At 44.2% G+C, this 18,559-nt stretch overlaps 2 protein-coding genes across 3 annotated transcripts; one reads left to right on the plus strand and one right to left on the minus strand.

Moving 5' to 3' along the window:
• Positions 1–220: 220 nt before the first annotated feature.
• Positions 221–7,542, minus strand: mdh2 (malate dehydrogenase 2, NAD (mitochondrial)). The gene is made up of 9 exons (XM_036524214.1): positions 7,364–7,542; positions 4,679–4,847; positions 4,366–4,449; positions 3,646–3,755; positions 3,068–3,193; positions 2,682–2,759; positions 1,090–1,189; positions 789–940; positions 221–518 (listed from the first exon to the last, which is right to left on the minus strand). The coding sequence occupies exons 1-9, from the start codon at positions 7,424–7,426 to the stop codon at positions 387–389; spliced, it is 1,014 nt and encodes a 337-aa protein (XP_036380107.1). The 5' UTR covers positions 7,427–7,542; the 3' UTR covers positions 221–386.
• A 1,333-nt stretch (positions 7,543–8,875) lies between these two features.
• Positions 8,876–13,392, plus strand: ska2 (spindle and kinetochore associated complex subunit 2). Of its 2 annotated transcripts, XM_036525429.1 has the most exons (7): positions 8,876–8,932; positions 11,231–11,320; positions 11,524–11,700; positions 11,800–11,874; positions 12,178–12,220; positions 12,539–12,680; positions 12,964–13,392. In XM_036525429.1, exons 1-7 carry the CDS (start codon positions 8,900–8,902, stop codon positions 13,094–13,096), a joined length of 693 nt encoding a protein of 230 aa, XP_036381322.1. In that variant the 5' UTR covers positions 8,876–8,899; the 3' UTR covers positions 13,097–13,392. The 2 variants fall into 2 exon arrangements, with proteins under 2 accessions (XP_036381322.1, XP_036381324.1); XM_036525431.1 differs by lacking the exon at positions 12,178–12,220 and having other exon boundaries at positions 8,895–8,932; positions 11,800–11,879; positions 12,495–12,680.
• The last annotated feature ends 5,167 nt before the right edge of the window (positions 13,393–18,559 follow it).

Consider the following 18,559-nt stretch of genomic DNA (forward strand, 5'->3'; position numbering starts at 1 on the left):
CCAAAACATTTATCCTGGCGGCAGGTCCTCTTCACGTTCCTAACTATCAAGCCTGTGCCCTGCCAAGCGATTCCTAATCTAACCAGAGCCATAAGTGAACAAGCCTGTGAACTCTAACAGTACAGTAATAATAGGAGGACCTGCAAAGTGCGTACCAGTCAGTTCTCTCACACACTGAAAAGATTACTGCTGCAATTTAAATTGGTTCTGAACAAGGTGGTAAAACATAGGTTGTTTATTTGAGATATAATTTACATTTCCGGACTGTAACAAATAGCTGCAGTGCTGTCAGATGTCATGATTTAGACTTGAGTTCTGGGAGAGCTTGGTGCCAAATTAACTTTACGACATAAATAACGAAAGGTTCAGCAGCCCCCTCCACCCGTTCATTTCATGTTCTGAACAAAGTCCTCCCCCTTCTTGATGGAGCCCTTCAGTTCTCCCAGAGCATCAGCCACAAGCTTCTCCTCAAAGGCAGAGAGCTTTCCAAGGCCCAGATTCTTCTCAATTCCATTTTTCTGGGGTGGGGAAAAAAACAAAGCATTAATATTGAATTACAGCTAAGGGCCAAGATAGCTGTGAACTGATCTGGCAAAATGTACGCATCTCTTTCAATCTAAAGCAAAAACCTACACAGAACAGGCAGTACTTTAATCCTATCAACATCCATCTTATCAGTACTTCAGAATTCAAACACAACGTAGCAGATCAACGCACACCGATTACTGATACGCTCCCTAGCACCCTGTGGTTTGTGGCCTGACCTCCACATCTGGTGCAGTACCTACCCCAAGGAGGAGTGGAGTGGAGAAGTATTTGCATTCCGTTTCTTCTGAGCGAACGTACGAACATTCAACAACGCCCTCCTTGCCGTTCATGGCATCCAGCAGGGAGAATGTGAACCTGGCCCCTGCGTAGGCCATGGAGAGGGTGGCAGAACCTGAAACGCAGACAAGCAGATTAAGAACAGCCTCTATGCAGCTGGTACAAACAGCAACAAATGCAGTCCACCAAAGAAAGATTTTCCTGACCAACTGGTCATTGTTAACTGGCTCATTTTCAGTCCTCCGCTGGCCCCGCCAGACCCACCTGCTCCAGCCTTGGCCTTCACGACCTCCGTACCAGCCTCCTGGATGCGGCCAGTCAAAGCAGTGAGCGTGTCCTCTGGGAACTCCACTTTGGGTGTGCACTGCAGGGAAATAAGCAGTTGGTTACAGAACGCAACCCAAGTCGTATATAACCTTCTATCATCTAGTCACCTATCGCTATCTGAGCAAATCTGAAGGCGACTGTGAGCGCGGGACTGTTAGACTAAACTCATGCCTCCTCAAGAGACTCGTTTCAAGGCTGCTAGGACACATTCTAAGGCATAAAAAAGGGGAGAGTAGTGGGAGAACTCAAACAGCCTTCAGAGTCACTTCAGACCACATTCAATCACACTCAGAATCCCCCTTACAGACACCCAATTCAATGTCATTTATTCTGAGTTTATCAAGTATTCAGGAGTGGTTCTGGGCCATCATACAGAGAGGATAACTGATGCAAAGTCAAGGATGGATTACATTCCATTTTATCTCCTCAGAATAAGCATTTCATTGTAAATGGAGACAATTTCTAATAAAGCCATTCGACTGGCCACAATTTACAAATGTGGTCTCCCAGCATACTCTGAGGACATTAGTTTTGCACATGTGGGGAGGTCTTACATATCCAGTGTGTGTCTGTGTGTGTATGCTGAAGCATCTGCTTATCCAGCATGCGCACTGAATGGTACCATTTAATATAATTGTAAAAATTCTAGAAATGATTACATTCAGCTGGAACACCTACACGGAGCACCAGAACAGTTTATGCATGCATTTTCTGAAAAGTGTTCAGGTTGTGAATATTATATATGTTCTGGTGTCAGTTTACTCATAATCATGCCATTGATCAACGGTTCCACAAGCACTGAACCACGTCAGTGAGAGAGGCAATTTGATATGGAAGATGTGGCCATTTCACCTGTCCAACGTCAAATATGGTATAAATATGGAAGATAACACAGAAAAGCATCAGTATGGTGCTCATCAAGAGCCTAACCGCGTCCTTCCACGACTAGCAGGCTAATGTCAACACAATTTTCGATGCAGGCAAAATTTTGTGGCAGGAGTTCCTCTTCTCTGATAAGCAGGCAGTTCTGAATATTAGTTTAATTTTCCACAAGGCACCTCTCACCGGATTGTGCCATCTGCTGGTGAATGGAAGAACAAACAGCAAAGGGGGGCGATTTGGAACTTTCTCTGGTGGATGGACGTCTGCACATGTTTAAAACAACTCCTCATGTTGTCTGACAAAGGGCAGTCTTCCAGAACATCATCTCTAGTATCCTGCGTTTGCTTTTTTTGGCCTAACTACATTAAAACTACATTCACAGGAAAGCATTGCCATGAACTGTGGCTCGGCAGAGCATGGTCTGGTCAAGCTTTTAGAAAGCGCATAACTACCATGCATTAGATTTGCTCTGACTGAAGCATTCAGTAGACCAAACAAGCCAAGGGGGACGGGGGACGGGGGACGGGATGGGACTACATACTAGGATACCTTTGCAGTCAAATCCACGCATGATCCAGTGTAGACTCAGTCACGATACTCAAATGATTATGTGGTGAACTATACAGATGAGAAGTTCTTGGTCTCACCTGTGAAATGAGGGGAATAATGGTCTTTCCTGCGTGACCTCCAACCACTGGCACATTGACCCTTGCAGGGTCCAGACCCTGGAAAACAACCACTCACAGTAAGCCATCTAGTTTTGCAATCACTCTAAACACTGCTGGACTCTCGAAATAGTGACGGGGGAAAAAAATAACCAAACTTATTCTTGAAAACATAAAAAATGTCCTAGTCTAACTTGTTAGACTACCAATTTTTCCTCCATTATCCCAACATTATTATTCATTAAAAGACACTCTCTCAGGAAAATGTAGTTAACGCTTGACTTGCAGGACTTCCCAGTAATGGCAAAGGCAATTTTAAGTGATGTGTATCGTGTCAGCATTGCTATGTATACATTAGCTGTGCTTACTTTCAGTTCAGCAACAAAGGCATTCGCTCTGACAATGTCCAATGTTGTGACTCCAAACACTCTGTTGGGGTTGTACACACCATGCTTCTTCAAGACCTCTGATGTGATGGGAATAGTGGAGTTCACCTAGGAGAGTAAAAAGACAACTTATTTTAAACCTGAATGGTCCTTTAACAAATATAACACACCTAACATGGGTATCGGGTTGTGACAGTCCTTCATCTGTGCTGTTACAGATAGTAATCTAGCCTTCAATACCAAACAATTATTGGACCTTAGTAGCAATTTTGGGAGGTGCACAGTAACATACAAACATACAGCACAGTTATCTCAGAAAAAATGCACACAATTTCACACAGTCTCCTTGGAATACCAATGTGCCAGAGACGCAACATGAAAGCGAGACGCACTTTTGCAGGAGAATGTCGCAGGCATGCGCGTCTGTGAGCACTGACACCTGAAACTCGATGCCAGTCCTCCCAAATCCAGGCAACCATTACAGGACACTGCCTCTGACAAAGGCAACGGGACACTTGAAGGACAGAGTGTGGACACAGCATGCAGCAGCTAACACTCACAGGGTTGGCGATGACGCAGATCATGGCCTCCGGGCAGTTACGGGCACAGGCGTCGGCCAGGGTGGCCACGATGGTGGCATTGGTGTTGAAGAGGTCATCGCGAGTCATGCCTAAAATATACAGGTTAGCATTTCAGGACATCTTCAACCTCTGACAGGCAACATTTTACATTTACATTTACATTTATTCATTTGGGTGTACTGCCATTTGGGTGTACTGCCAATTCAAGCCACACTGAGTCTACTATAGTGTTACACAGTTATGTTCAAAGTAACCAATTACTGTGGCTATATTTGAAAAGCAATACAAACCCTGCCTGCACACAGCAGAACATCCACTGGGCAAAAAACTGTTCAGAAATGGTTACCATTAAACTGTGTAGTGAAGTAAATGATTGTTCCACTTGTACAAGGAAAGGCAATGAAACATCATGGCGACAGGGAAAGAATGTTTGGGGTGGATGGTAATTAAATTACACTTTTTTCTGACCAGTTACTCCTGGAACTTACATAATTGGTTCCCTTGACATGCAATGGAAGCAAACCCCTGTGAGCTAAATTCCATTTATGGCAAGTGCACATTATTCTCCCATTTTTCATCCAAAGAAACTACATTCCCACAGAGAAAGCAGAGTCTGTCTCTGACTAAAAAGTTAGCTGTAGAAGTATTAGACCTTGCCAGCAAATAGTGTTTTACAAGTGTATAATAAAGTCTACCCACCGGGTTTCCTGGGGACACCAGCAGGGATGACTACAATTTCACAACCTTTCAGTGCAGCATCCAGCTGGTCTGGGCCAATGTGGCCTGATGGGAGGAAGACAATTACATAGGGCAATGGACTAACATTACAAAGAGATAACGCTAGCAGTGTGGCGCAACAGCTAATAGTCATAATTGTGTAAAACAACATCCTGGGTGACTTGCACAAATTATGTAAGGGCATTGGCTAAGCTACTACTACAGCCAGTGACGACAACAGAAACAGCAACAATCATGGGATAAGGGATACGGATAAGTCCAAGAGGCATCTTACCGGTGACTTGGGCCCTGGTCTCAATGTGGCTGAGGTCAGCGGCCACTCCAGGGGTGTGTGCAATATCGTAGAGGGAGAGCTGGCTCACCAGGGGGCTGTTCTTCAGCAGGAGGGACAGGGGCTGGCCGATGCCCCCGGCAGCACCCAGCACTGCCACCTTGGCATTGTTCTGAGGGACGATAAGACGCTCAGGTCAACTTCTGTCTACATACACCCAAAAGGAACCGTCAGTACAGGTCAACAGGCAACAAAATTTGGAACCCAGAACAAAATAATCTTAAAGGCCTCAAAAAATATATCTAAATCTTTTCACTTGGCAGATGGAAACCTGTCATCCCATTTGAATGTAATCCCAATGTGCCTTATGTCACTCCAGACAACTTCTAAATCCTTTCACCATCAAAAGGGTATAACAATGGATATGTCTGGATACTGGATATGCCTGTCTTAGATGTTAGAGGCACGAGTTAGACCTTCAATATACAGATTACTTTACACATACTTACACAAAGGTCACAGGTGTCATGTGAGATGTATTAACACCAATATGGGAAAAACACAGCAGCCAATTTATGTAAAGGCATGGAATATCTTACTGATCAGAGAATCACAATTGTTTTCCATATGTAAAAATGTTCTTGCTCCATCTTGCCCAATCTTATTTTACCAGTCATTTCAAAGTGCATAAGGTGACAATAAATTTGGCTACAATCCAACAATTTGTGAGAACCCAAACTACTACCAGCATAAACACCATATAAAGATGGAGAAAAGGTCACAACCCACAAGTATAATATTTTTGGATCAGGCCTTGTAACAAATGGTGGCTGAGGATATGCCAGCAAGCGGAGATTTAAATGCCCCCACATCTTGAGCTAAGAAGGGATTTAAAAGGCCTTCAATTGGACCATTCACCGTGGGCCTCTATAGTATGCTGGAAATTCATTAAGTCATTAACTATACAAAAAGTCTTCCAAGACAGTCCGTTCAGCAGTCTAAGCTTTAAAAACTAATTAGACTACTTCCTGAAAATCCTGTCCTCTCTGAGCCCCGTCTCAGTGAACTGTGAGCAATACAAGTAATGCATAGTTTGTCAAGGTCAGTGGAACACCTTGCAATGCATTAGCTAGCTAGATAGCGTAGCGGACAGAGGTTAAAGCACTACTATTATAGGCTAGGAGATATAATAAAACGGACCAGAAAACATTTTGTCAGGCCGTCGACGCACATCGGCCATTTTTCAATCATTACATAATACACCGCAATTCCAGTCCAAGAGGTACAAGCAGTTCAACTCGAGACTTGGGTCAGATACCTAGAGCGGTTTCACTTTTCGCCCTCTTTGTACTGCATTCTGCCACGACCTGCCATCCGCCAAATCACTGTTTGGCGGGGCATACCTCATACGTATACAGTACCCAGAAGCAGGCCCCTCTGGGGGTTTACCACAAGCAATACACAAGCATCTATTCAAGCAATGCAACAGCTCGCTAACTAGCTAAAGTTAACCACGGGCTGAGCTAGCCAACCTGGGGTAGCTTACGCTGTCTGAAAGGTTTGGTCATCGCGGCAGCTTTATCGGATAACGTTAGCTAGCTAGCAGATGGGCAATTTACAGTAGCGTTAGAGTCTAGCTTGGTAGTTAGCTGGAACGGAGTTAACTATGTCGGATACTGGGTGAACATGACTAGGTAACGATAACCAGCAGGGTACGTTAGCTAAATGGCTAGTCTACCTTAGCCAGCCATCTTACCAGTAACTTCATACACGTGGAATAGCATGCTAACGTTAGCCCAAAAAACATTTAGCTAATGTTATTTAGTCCATCTCTTTAGTCTTGCCTGGTGACATTAAATATGTGGATTAAAAAGGCGCATTTAAATTGCTTTAACGTTTCAATTTAAAACCAGCTAAACCCCACTGCACCGAAAATCCCAACAGCTGGATTTGCTAGCTACAGCTAACTAAAACAGTAGCTAGTCTATCCATTATGTATTAGTACTTAACATGCCCATTAGTACCTAGCAACTGACGTTAACTAAAAGATTTAATCATTACATCGCAAAGTGCTCAGGACAGGCCGTGTGGGTCAAAAGGGTACAACAGCAGTATTTCTGGCTACAGCGTTAACGTTAGCAAGCCGAATTACATAAATTCACGTCAACGTTTTCGGCTGTTGGCTGACCGCAACTTTGATCTGGCTAGCGAGCTACCAACCTTGCTGGATATCTGACTACCAGTATTCCAATCAGTCCTGACTGCGTTATAACTAACGCTGTCAATCTGCGTTAACTGGGATGACAACACTTTATCTGTAACCTGTAGGCCTCAGATATAAGACCGATGACACTACCGTTTTATCTCTAGCTACCTACCGCAAGTAACGTTACCGTCATAAAAACGTTACCAAAATAAACTTCACCAAATTCGTTAGCTGAGAAACCACACATTTAACTTACTCAGTGTTAGCTGAAGTACAACAAATCATAACGTCAGTTAGCTAGCTAGCCAATCTCGTGTGATAAATAGGTTATACCGGTGAGCCAAGTTATCCACCCGCGTAACGTTACCCAATTTATGCAGCCAGCTTGGCTAGCCAGCTAGTGAGCCTGTCATAGTGCACAGCTAAATTATAGCTAGCAAGCCTTGATAGTTAACACTTTTATTGTATTAATGGAAATTTACCTGCGAGGAGGTGGAGAGGCTCCGGGTAATGTTAAGAGCGGGTCTTGCAACGCGGGAAAACATAGTGCACCCGGCGATTGTTATATTTCACGAAAAGTGATTTGCGAATTCTCCCGTTACAGTGACTCCAACGTCCTCTATCACGGTGCCCGGTCGAGACGGAGCGCTTACGCCGCTACCTATCTTAACTGTCACGCACATCCCATTTTCTGACACTTCCTCTCTATGATTGGTCAAGATAGGAATACATCAAACTGTGATTGAATGAATCAATAGTCAATCATTTACGGACCGCTGTTCTCTCCCTATTTATATGCCCAACTGAAGAATTTAGAACCGTCTATTAAACCGGCTTTTTATTGGTCATTTTCAGAAATATCTGTGTTTTTATTGGTCTGCATTGTATTGAGGGGAGGACACGGTCATAAAACTCATCTCATAGCAATATTAACCAATGTGTAAACGACCGAGTCTAAAAGATGACCAATAAAAATAGAATTCTACAGTGGTTCTAAAACCCTCCACCTTGGACAGTATCACGTATGGACGTCTTTTTACAACTTCCTGCCTGAGAGGTGCTCGTTTTCATTGGTTTGGAAGACGGCTTGGAAAGGGTGGGATCTCTTGATCTTTTGTAGCAGCTACTCCTGTAGATTAGCCTATCTGATAAATGAAAGCTGCCAAGCTAAAATACTGTAGATGCAATTACCACTAAATTATCTATAGGGCAGGGTACCATCATATAGGAAGCTCCTGCGCATTTTTAGAATCCCCATTGTCACTGATTAGATAGTTAATTTGCTGAAAATAGAAAACAAATATTATCTGTTTAAGATTATCTTTGATTCCTTGTTAAATTCATCATTTCGCGATATTCAGTCTCTGGGTTTCAAAATTGTTCTCCGTTAAAGTTACATTCTTCTAGTGGCCATTTTGATAGCTGCCCACTAATTCCATACAGTTTTACCAAGAGATCCTATATTAAAACAAATAAAAACCGGATCCTGGTTTACTGGAGGCCTCTCTGGTTGTAACCATCATTCAAACCTCAGCCGTAGGGCGGGAATATGGGCTTCTTTGACCAATAATTAAACAGCAAGGAAGCAAAATGAGCAAATCAGAAATTACACTATTTAGATTGTCCAATGCAAAGAGTCGTAATAATAGTTTTTGGCCAATTATCAACGACAAAGTCTCGGCCAATTGATGGCATTCTTTCTTCATGCACAGCGACAATATTTTATAACCAATCCGCGGCGTGCTCTCTGCACCTGGAGGAAATATACTGTCCAATAGCAGCTACACAATTTTGCAACTTCTTTCCAGTTGCTGTTTTAAGACGCGTTTGTCCAATCAATGTTCAGAACGCCATTTTATGAGCTCCCTCTTTTCCAACGCCCATTCCCCAGACTGCTATGTCTGTCAATTAGCCTATCTCCTACCACTATTCCTGACAGCTGGCCAATCGTAGCAGCTGTTACATGAGGCACTATCTTTATATATACAGGGCTGCCTGAGGAATGTAAACTATTCAACATGGAGACAGCAGTCAATGAGCTGGAGGCGATGGTAAGCTGCCGCTTTATCTTGAAAATAAACACGAAAAATAAATAAATGGTGGTTATTATTGTATGCAATGTGCCTTGAGCAACCCTTGCTCTGTTGTCAAAAGTCACCCGTGTAAATGAGGGCTAGGAAATGGGTTAAAACAGCTAAAGGGAATCACAGTTTCTCCTTTCCTGCCTTTCCCATCGCAAGACTTGCTAGCTAGCTAACTAGCTATGATGAGTAGGTGAAATTGAGTGAAATAACGAAAATTGAAACAAAACAATGACAAGCATTTTAATGTGCGGTTATTGCAAGGTAGCAATTCAACGTATTATGCTAGCTAGCTGCACCGCTCACAATGAGGGTGAATACGGGAAAAGAATTGCGCGTGGAAGAGGCCGTGTCCGTGTCACCAAGACCGCGCGCGCTCCCGGTACGTAACCGTTAACGTTTCAAAAAGTGAGTTTCTCGAAACCCTTTTCGCGCTCCGATGGTTCGCTAACCCCTCCATGGATGGGTAGTTTTCTGTTCTTACAAGGATGGAAAAAACAAAGTCGCCATCAGTTTAATTAGTTTGAGAAAAACAAGTCAGATGTAAATGTATAACTGTAACGTTAACACGTTTACAGTAAGTAGGAAAGCAGAGTTAAAACTAACTTTACTGACTCGTTTGCCATCCTGTATTTTTCACTCACAGAAGCCAATGATATGTTCTCATCTTTTGCAGCATGGGTAGCTTCGGTAACTAGCTTTTCAGGTAATGTGTTGAAACGTCCACGGCGGTGCGCGTTCACGTTTGCATGTATTTTGCTAGATGGGTAACGTTAGCAAACATTTTGTATTTGTAAGTAGCCACTGCCAGTTGGTTGTGAGCTATCTCACCGTGTCCCAGCGCAGGGTCTCTTTCCACTACAGAATTTCCAGTACAGTGATTCTATCATTATTTAAGACTGACGATGCAACGCCACAGAGGGGATGAGCCCCTGAAGTTTTCTGTCTGTCCAGTGCCCCTTTTATGTTGTACTACTGGTGACCCTCTCATGAAAGCAGTGCAATGTTAAAAGGGCATTGGCCAGGGATTGTTCACAAGTAGGTAGTTAGTTTCAAATGGACTGTGAAGCTGGGCATTGCCTCAGAGGCCAACAACGGATGTGCTGTTTGCAGCCGCTCTGACTTTATTGCACTACTGTATTAGACAGCTAGCAGTGCAATAGTATTGTCAAAGCATCTGAAAGCAGCAAAGCACCAGTCAGAAAAGGCTGTGTGAGACAAGAGAGGCTGCAAAAGGCGTGAAGTCCCAACAAAAGGGTGGAGATGGCTCAAAGCAAGTGGTCCTGCCAATTAAAATGTTATGTTGGTTAGTTTCCCTATGATCAACAGTTTGATTGCTTTACCCAAAATGTATCTTTAATGCCCACAAGAGTACACCACTTCAGCAGTTGGCTGAAAGTCTTGCAAAGTCAAACATTTTGACACAAGCAATCAACACATCGACAATCAGCAGTGTACATACGTTTCATGGTCACCTGGAATTGAAATACTGGCTTTTAAACTTTTACTGTAGTAGATGATGCATATAAAAATCAAAGTTTCATGACAGGCTCACTTAATCTGCCGAAATCAAGCAGCTTGTTTCACACCATGGACATACAACAGGATCCCCTCACAAATTCCTGTTCCCCAGGTGGTTTTTCCTCAGTCCCCCTAGTTTCTCAAAGTGAATGGGGGAGGGGGGGTCTTGTGCATTTGACAGGTCAGTGGATTGTTCCTGAGTACTGGAACCCTATCAGTATTGTCTCTGCTGTCCACTTTGTTCAGAGTAGTGCAATATTGCTTATAGGGTTTCAGTGTTTGGGCAGCACTCGGTCCCACATGACAACGTGAACATTGTATGGTTGTGTGTATGCATATTCTCACCTGGGAACCAGAGGAAATACGATTGTCAGCTCAAGCTATCAAGCTACTTGTTAGGAGTATAATCCCATTCCAATTCTAGGAAATGTTGTAAATTCACATAACTTTGCATTTTTAGCTTATATCACCTGTTTGTAAGTGCACATGCACCTTAAATCCACATGGTGCAGACTGTTATGTGTTCAAAGCAATATTAAAAAAAATAAAAAATTCACAAGGTCTTTGAGAAAATTGCAGCTAGGCAAATCAAATCCTTCATAATAGATCAGTTTCAAGTTAATTCTTCAAAAACATAGCAACACATGGGTTAATGTAGTGTTTTATCATCAAATGGTAGTCCAGAATTAAATGTGAGTGTGTGACAGAGGTGAGGCTTGCTATGTGTTCAGCAGACTCTCCTTTCAGTTCCAGAAGGCGGAAGCTGACCTGGAATACATTGAAAAACAGTTGAAATCTGAATTCCTGACTGAGGCTCCTGAGAGTGGTGATGCGGAGGTGAGTGCCCAGAGACAGGAGGCGCTGCCTTATCAGACACCAAGCAGTTTAGACCCTTTAGATCTGAGCATCCCTGCTGATGAGCAGACTCGTATCCGAGCACACGCAACTGGAACATTTGTCACTTAGATTCATCTCCACGCCAGCTTGTAATGCTCAGCTTCCTGCCAAATGTCTGATTTGGTTGGTCTGTTTTAATGCAGGAGAATCCCATAAAGTTGCTAGAAAACCTTTCCGCTGTCAAAGTTCAGTACAAGGCCCTGTGCGCCCAGATGGAGGCGATCTCTGTGGAACAGAAGCAGTCCGTGGAGTCGATCCGAGCCTACCTCAACAACACGTTGCAGCTTGTGCAGGAGCTACAGCAAACCACTGACATCGAGGTACTCCTGCCTTTCAGCACACAGCCTATGACCGCTTAAGGGTGCACACCAAACAAACCTGAGAAGACCTGAAGCTGATCCTTTAAACGCTCTGTTTAGGCTCCCCCTTTGACTGAGAAAGAGAAGGAAGCTGCAGAGTTTCTCGGCTTACCTCTTCCACAACATGCTGCAGCGGTAAGGTCATTCTGCCAACTCTCAGCATCCACCCCTTGGAATCTAAACACCTGAACATGCACAGTTAGGATTCTTCTTATTTGAAGATTTGTGTGGTAAAAATTCCAGCCATATGAGGCTTAGCTAATTCCCAGTTGATAGAGGCACACCTCTGGTTGCATATCAAATAATGGGGAGGAAGTTGGCTAATTCTGTAATCAAGTAACACTGTCGCTTGCTTAACTAAACGTAGCTTACACCGTGCTATTTGATGCGATCTTATGACCTAATATACTCATGGATTTATTCTCTATTTCTGCTCAGAGTTTACCTACATCAGAGCCCTCAGCCAGTGAGCAGCTACAGTGTAAGTAAGGACAGTTGGGTTTGCCTTCAAATAAATACTGATGGAGTACCCATACACCATTTCACAAGGATACATTTTCAGATACATTTTTAGCTTGTAATAGGACCGCAGGTATTTGTTTGGAAAAAGCCACTTAAAAAAAAAAAAAAAAAAACGCTGATGGGATTTCTTACTGTGACCAAGTCATCAGCTGAACTGCACATTGCCATTCTTAAAAAATCTCCTGCCCATTAGATGGTGCTATTGTTCTAGATATTTCTCTGAAGGGTAGGAGTGAAATGGCAGAGCTGAAGCTCAAGTGTCTGTTGCTTTCTGCAGCCCAGAGCAAGGACAAGTTTGTGGAGCTGAGCAAAGCGGAGCTTGAGGCCGTGCCGCGAAGCACCCGCTCCAACACCAAGCTGGCCGATCTCAATGACTTCTACAGGCAGCTGTTTGAGCACTTTGCAACCAGGAAGAACAGGTCTGGCAAGTTTCACTCGTGCAGAGACACAGCCCCTCTTGTAAAGTGAAGTTACTGTGTTTCACTGACTGCCACAAATGCCATGCTTGGGCAGACCTTTGCCTTTTAAAAAGTCCTTTTAAATTGTGCATAGGCAACCACACCAGTAAGTGTAAATCAGTAATATATGCCTAACAGCTATGCATTGATTGGCCTGTGTTAACGTAGTGGTAGTGATGCAGAGTAATGGGCTTACAGTGACCTGTCTTACTGAGATTGTTGACCTCTGCCAATGTCTCTTTAGCAAGCCCCTCAGCTTGCAACAGATGAAGAAAATGAACCCGAAGGTGAATGATGCCATGCTGAAAACACTGAAGCACCTATCTGTCATCAAGATGGACAATAAGGGACATGTTTGCCTGGCAGCGAGAGAGTAAGGGACAGGCAAAGGGCTGTCTAAAGACTGCTGAGACAAATGCAAAATGGTTGCACAGACATTACATGGATAGCATTGGTAAAAATGACTGGAATACTGATCCTGCCAGTGATACCCTGCCACTCCCTGCCCGAAAGTGGGTATTTCTACCCCTCTTTAAAGAAAAAAAGCAAGCAGAGAATGGTTTTTCCATTCTTCATTATCCTGGAGACTTGGGTCTAAAACGTCTGTGAGAAGTGAGCATTCCAGGAGAAGTCGGGTTATACATTTCTTCAACTGCACTTTAATTCCCATTTCCAAATGCAAACTGTATTATTGCATGTGTGGGAAGGTGGTGAAATATGCACTTCACTATTTTTGTATAGAAAGTGTTTTTTTTTTTTTTTTTTTTTTTGAACGCAAAGGACTTGTTTTAAACCAGTAAACCATAGGCTTGGTCCAGACTCGATCAGTTCCTGAGTTGTTTCTCTGTATTTGCATAGAAAATTCTTATTACAATCAATACTACTGATGTCATTTCACACATCATTTGCAGTCAAGTTAAATATTTATTGAAGACATAAAACTACAATGACAATTCTGTAAGACCATGAAATTGGCTGAAACTTACAACCAGATTTTTAAGTTTACATTTTCCCTGATACTTTATGTTGGAATCAACATAAACCAGTACTGTGACATGAAGTCTGAGTAAAAGTAGGTACAAGAATTTAAACACACATCTAAATGCAGACATATGTTTAAATTGCTCTAAATGATCAGTACATTACAATATTCACTTGAAATGTTATTGGTAAAGCTTTAACTTTTTTTACAAAAACGAAGCATTCTTGTGTTAAATGTAACAAACCAACTGAATATAATAAAAATACAAAAAATGAACTATCATTAATCCATTACCGGCTAAGTGGGTCAATACATATAAATGACAAAGCAATCCACTTCAATTTCAATTAGAGTAAAATATGAACTACATGGCAATAAAAGACAATTGCACATTTGCAAGAAACTGCAACTTCAGAGATGTACAGGTCTCATTAACAATTCATCAGAAGCACTCCATAGTGGTAAAGATAAATAATTACAACAAAAGTTATGTTGTTCAATAGAGGAACAATGGATCCCTGAGTATGCATTACAAAAGGAAGAAAGGTATGCACAACAATATGAACGGTATACATGAAATCAACTGGAGATACTAATACAAATACATCAAATATCAAATGTTGCACCTTTTCATCAAGACCTCCCATAAAAAGTGTATCAAAAAGCTACCACTCAAAAAGTTAAAAGTTAAAAACCTGAAGTTAAAAACAGCAAAACACGAAAGATCATAATCCAGTTTTTTTTCCAACTTTTTGAAAGTAGTGTGAATTGCAGTTCACTGCCAGCCATGGGCTGTGGTATTTGTTCATCACTCTTTGCTGGCAGCTGATTGTTTGGTCAACACTTGGTTTGGATTACTGTCAGTTTTTGTGGGGGTCTGCTCCAGGACAATCACTCTACAAATGGAGGATATCAGAGAACAGTGTTATCTGTTGTCCTGTTAGGATGAATATTTTCAAGACTTTAGGGACACTCGGCAGGGTTGTCCACTCTCATGTACATCATTTGCCTTATAGCTCAGGCTGATGGTACAGGTGCAATTTAACATACGCATCTGCAATAATAATGAACAGTCTGTGCTGTTCTCTTGTGCTGGACGTCGCTCTGGTTAAGAGCGGCTGCTAAATGAATGCAATGTAATCCATCTTTACTATACCTCAAGTATTTTAAATGAATCTGGCTCTGTCAGGCTTTAAGACAATCTAGAACGAATTTGCTTTAATGTCAGCTCTACAGTGGCATCTGTGGTGCAAGACCCGTGACCATGAGGACTTGGAAGTGGAAATGGAACTCATACGCTCCATACGGAGAATCGCTCTGGGGAAATGAAATGTCCTGTGGCAAAGTCAGGGATGAATAGGGCACAGTACCTGTGAGGCCGGCCCCAGGTCTCGTGGCTGGCCGTTTCCTGCTTCTGACCCTGTTCGTCCAAGTTGTCTGTGGGAGCAGTGAAAGTTCATGAACAGGCTCCAAAACAGTTTGCACACCATTGCACTACACTGGCACCAATCATATTTGGTGTTCTTCCTAAAACAATACATATTTCTGAGTGCTGCTCCTATAGGCTGTGTGCTGGTAAAGAAGAATGTTACTTTCTTTGGTGAGCTGGAGCCCCATCACTGGGCTCTGCCACCTTTCCTGCTGCAGCCATAGCCTCCACGCTGTCCCCGCCCGGGTGGCTCATCTTCTCAGGCCTCTCTCCATCCCTGTGGGGCTCAAAGACCGTCACCGTGGCCACGCACGACCCCCACAGGAACACATACACTGCACAAATGATGTTATTGCGTCTACCATAATACATTTTGCAAGTTCCTTTTGACCTTTGACTACTGCTTTATACGTAGAAAAAGAGATTTCAGAGAAAATCTTGTCCAGGACCAGGCCGGTCCCAGTGGATGTGTCCAGAGACAGCAGTTAACTACAGCCTGGCAACTCACTGCATTTTGGGCAGCCCAATGGCCTCTGGGCTTCTCACGAACCTTTGGCCAGCAGCGATCTGCAACAGCATGCCCTGCAGGTCTTCATCCAAAGTGGAGTGAGCTCTGTGAGCAAGATGGGTGACAAGCCAGATACAGTCCACTGCTCTTACAGACATCAGAGCGAAGCACATCTTTTTAGCATGCACTTATCAGCATACATCAGGACATAAAAAAGACTGGTTGGTTTGGAAGTAAATGTATGGAATCGTGTACCTCTCAGTTCCCTCCAGTAACTCACATGCCTCTGTGGACAGACCCCTCTCTTGTCCCTTTTGTTCAAGAGCCCCGCAACCCAGCACAGCGGAGCCAGGGGACGGGCTGCTACCTAAACAAACAAGGCCACCAGCATTAACACAGAGGGCACAAGACTCTCTCAGGGCACCTAAAACCACTAAAAACTATCCATCTCCAGCTTCACCACAGTTAACCAAACTTTACTTTACTTAGTGCTGGGAGACAGCACAACTCCTCCACCGCTGGAAAAAGTTTCAGTTGGAAAACAGGACATTGCACCTCTAAATCCATCCCATTTCATACGCCACACGCTCACCAGTGTCTTCCCTTCATAATAATCCAACATCAAATGTTTTCTGCAAGTAGCTCAATGTAGGTTTGTCCCTGAGGCCTTGACTGCATGAAGTTGACTGACTGACTCAGTGCTCAAGCGCTGCTCATGCTATTTCTAACAATGCTAGAAACAGAGGACCATGTCACCAGCAATTCTGCATTTAAATAGGCAAGTACCTTGAAAACTGATGACAATGGAATCCTGTCAAATGTACACTATGGATAAGGTTTGTGAACTTGATGTACAAGCAGGACATGGCCCTTACTTCGAACCATCTCTTTGGTTCCTAGCGTGAGTAAAATAAACACTATAAATGCACCCGCCATTAGCCTGTGGTATGATCTGTCGTATTATTGACCCCACAGAGCCGGGGGAAACCCCATCCCAAAAGGAATCATAACATGGAATCCAAACAGTCTCTGTCTGCACTGCAGACATAAATAAATGTGATAACGACAGCGTCAGTGACAGATGACAGACATCCTCTGCCCACTCACTGCCCACACATGGAATCTCCTCCTCCTCTTCCTCCTCCTCCACCATCTCTCCATCAGGCATCCTGTCTTCATCTGGCATTTCTTTGTCTTCACGCATCTCCTGTTCATCTGATGGAGCCTCTTCTCCTGGGCAGGAAAACTCACAATAAAGCAGGCTGCCAAATCACAGATACAGCTGGTCCCTGAGACTAACAGCACTTGCAATGGGCTCTGTTATTCTGTTAGATGAGTGATGTGACAGGACCATCAAGGGCTCTAACGCAGCTGCCAGGTTCCTGCCACTGTTGAGCGTGCAGATTTTGACAGCTGTGTTCGAGCAGGTGTGCCTTACGCCTCCTTTACCAGCCCACGCTGTCCAGAACTGTGGACAATCTCACCTCCCTCTGGGACACCTGCCGCTGGTGTGGTGGCGTCCCGCAGCTTTGCAGGAATGTTGGCGTCAGCCTGCTCTGAGTCACTGCCGCCCGGTTCTGAATGTTCCGAATTCCCCTCCGCCTCAGGGGCGTTCCTCTCCACCCCATTCTCTGCCACAACTGCGGCCCCCCCGCCAGCTGTCTGGACCTCCCCCTCGGAGCTGTCCGCCTCCGCGGTTTCACCACGACCAGCTGGTGTGTCCTCTCTGCGCCTCATGGCCGCGTTGTTCCCGGGCACGCTGTCGGTCTGCCTCTTGCCCAGGCTGGCCGTGGTGAGCTCTGGCAGGCCCATGTTAGAGGCTGTCTTTTTTGGGGAAGCGTTGGAGTCTCCCTGCATGGGAGAGTGCAGCACACTGGACGCCGATGCCCCAGTCTGTGAAGAGGGAGGACATTGTATCCATGTTAAGTGCTGGCTCAACTGAATGGCACAAATGTCGGTCTACACTGTACACCCGTTCCTTCACTACAAGAGCTTATTTACTGTACTGGCCCAAATGTAGAGCCCAAAAGAAGGGGTTTCACCCAAAATGAACACTTTCTATTTTATATCACCTTATATTCATTGACTACTGAAAAAGACGATCGCTGTGGAAAAAGACAGCACTATTAGCCAAAGCGACACCAGTGGACAGAGCATTCAGTGGACATGACTTCATTATTCACTCATTCTCCCCCTTTCAACCTGTTACAGTAATGTTAAATTTGGACAAATATGGTCTATTCTCCCCTTGATACGAGTAAATCATCCTTCTCTCTTTGATATAAATAAATGTAAACATCATGGTGAGAACTGTTGGCAGTGGTAATTAGTTCTTCAGCAGTGTAATCAGTAGTGCCAGTAAATGCTGTGGGGGGGGGGGGTGGGGGGGGGGGGGCAGAGGTGACCGTGCTGGTGTCTCCCAGAGTGGCGGTGGCGAAGGTCTCGGAGGTGGGGGGCTGGGAGGGAGTGTTGCTCCAGGGACTGGTGTCAAACAGGCTGGGCAGGTGGGGGAGCGGCCTGTCACAGCCATCTGCGGGTCTGGGACGGGGGCTTCCCTCTGGCATAGACACACATGACATTCACTGAATGGACTTAACCACTGCAACCACATGGTCTGAGGGCTTTATTAGTCAATAGGACAATGATACTGTTCTTACACTGTGTTAGCAGAAATATCTGCTATCCCTTATTCAGAGCAACCTTCAAGCTGGTTTTCCCCGGAACAGTTCATGTTTCTCATCTTGTCCAGTGCTTTAAAAAAAAAAATCAACACTGTACGCCACAGGTTAAACCTGTGACCAGCCTGTTTACCTCCATGTGAAGCTGGGAGGTTTGGGAGTACCTGGGCTGCGAGGGGTGCTGTTGCAGGGGGCCGCTTGTCTGCCGAAAGGACTGGGCCGCAGCGACTCCTGCCCCGCCCA

Source organism: Megalops cyprinoides, chromosome 3 (genome assembly GCF_013368585.1).
Source record: "Megalops cyprinoides isolate fMegCyp1 chromosome 3, fMegCyp1.pri, whole genome shotgun sequence".
Lineage (NCBI taxonomy): Eukaryota > Metazoa > Chordata > Actinopteri > Elopiformes > Megalopidae > Megalops > Megalops cyprinoides.

Bases quoted from the DNA above. Each gene is read 5' to 3' on its own strand.
- mdh2 (XM_036524214.1), bottom strand. From the start codon at position 7,426: ATGTTTTCCCGCGTTGCAAGACCCGCTCTTAACATTACCCGGAGCCTC. The intron at 3,194-3,645 runs GTGAGTGTTAGC...TTACTCTCCTAG, and splicing joins TCTGCGTCATCGCCAACCCT to GTGAACTCCACTATTCCCAT. The intron at 1,190-2,681 runs GTGAGACCAAGA...ATTTCCCTGCAG, and splicing joins TTATTCCCCTCATTTCACAG to TGCACACCCAAAGTGGAGTT.
- ska2 (XM_036525431.1), top strand. From the start codon at position 8,900: ATGGAGACAGCAGTCAATGAGCTGGAGGCGATG. The intron at 11,321-11,523 runs GTGAGTGCCCAG...GTTTTAATGCAG, and splicing joins CTGAGAGTGGTGATGCGGAG to GAGAATCCCATAAAGTTGCT. The intron at 11,701-11,799 runs GTACTCCTGCCT...CGCTCTGTTTAG, and splicing joins AGCAAACCACTGACATCGAG to GCTCCCCCTTTGACTGAGAA.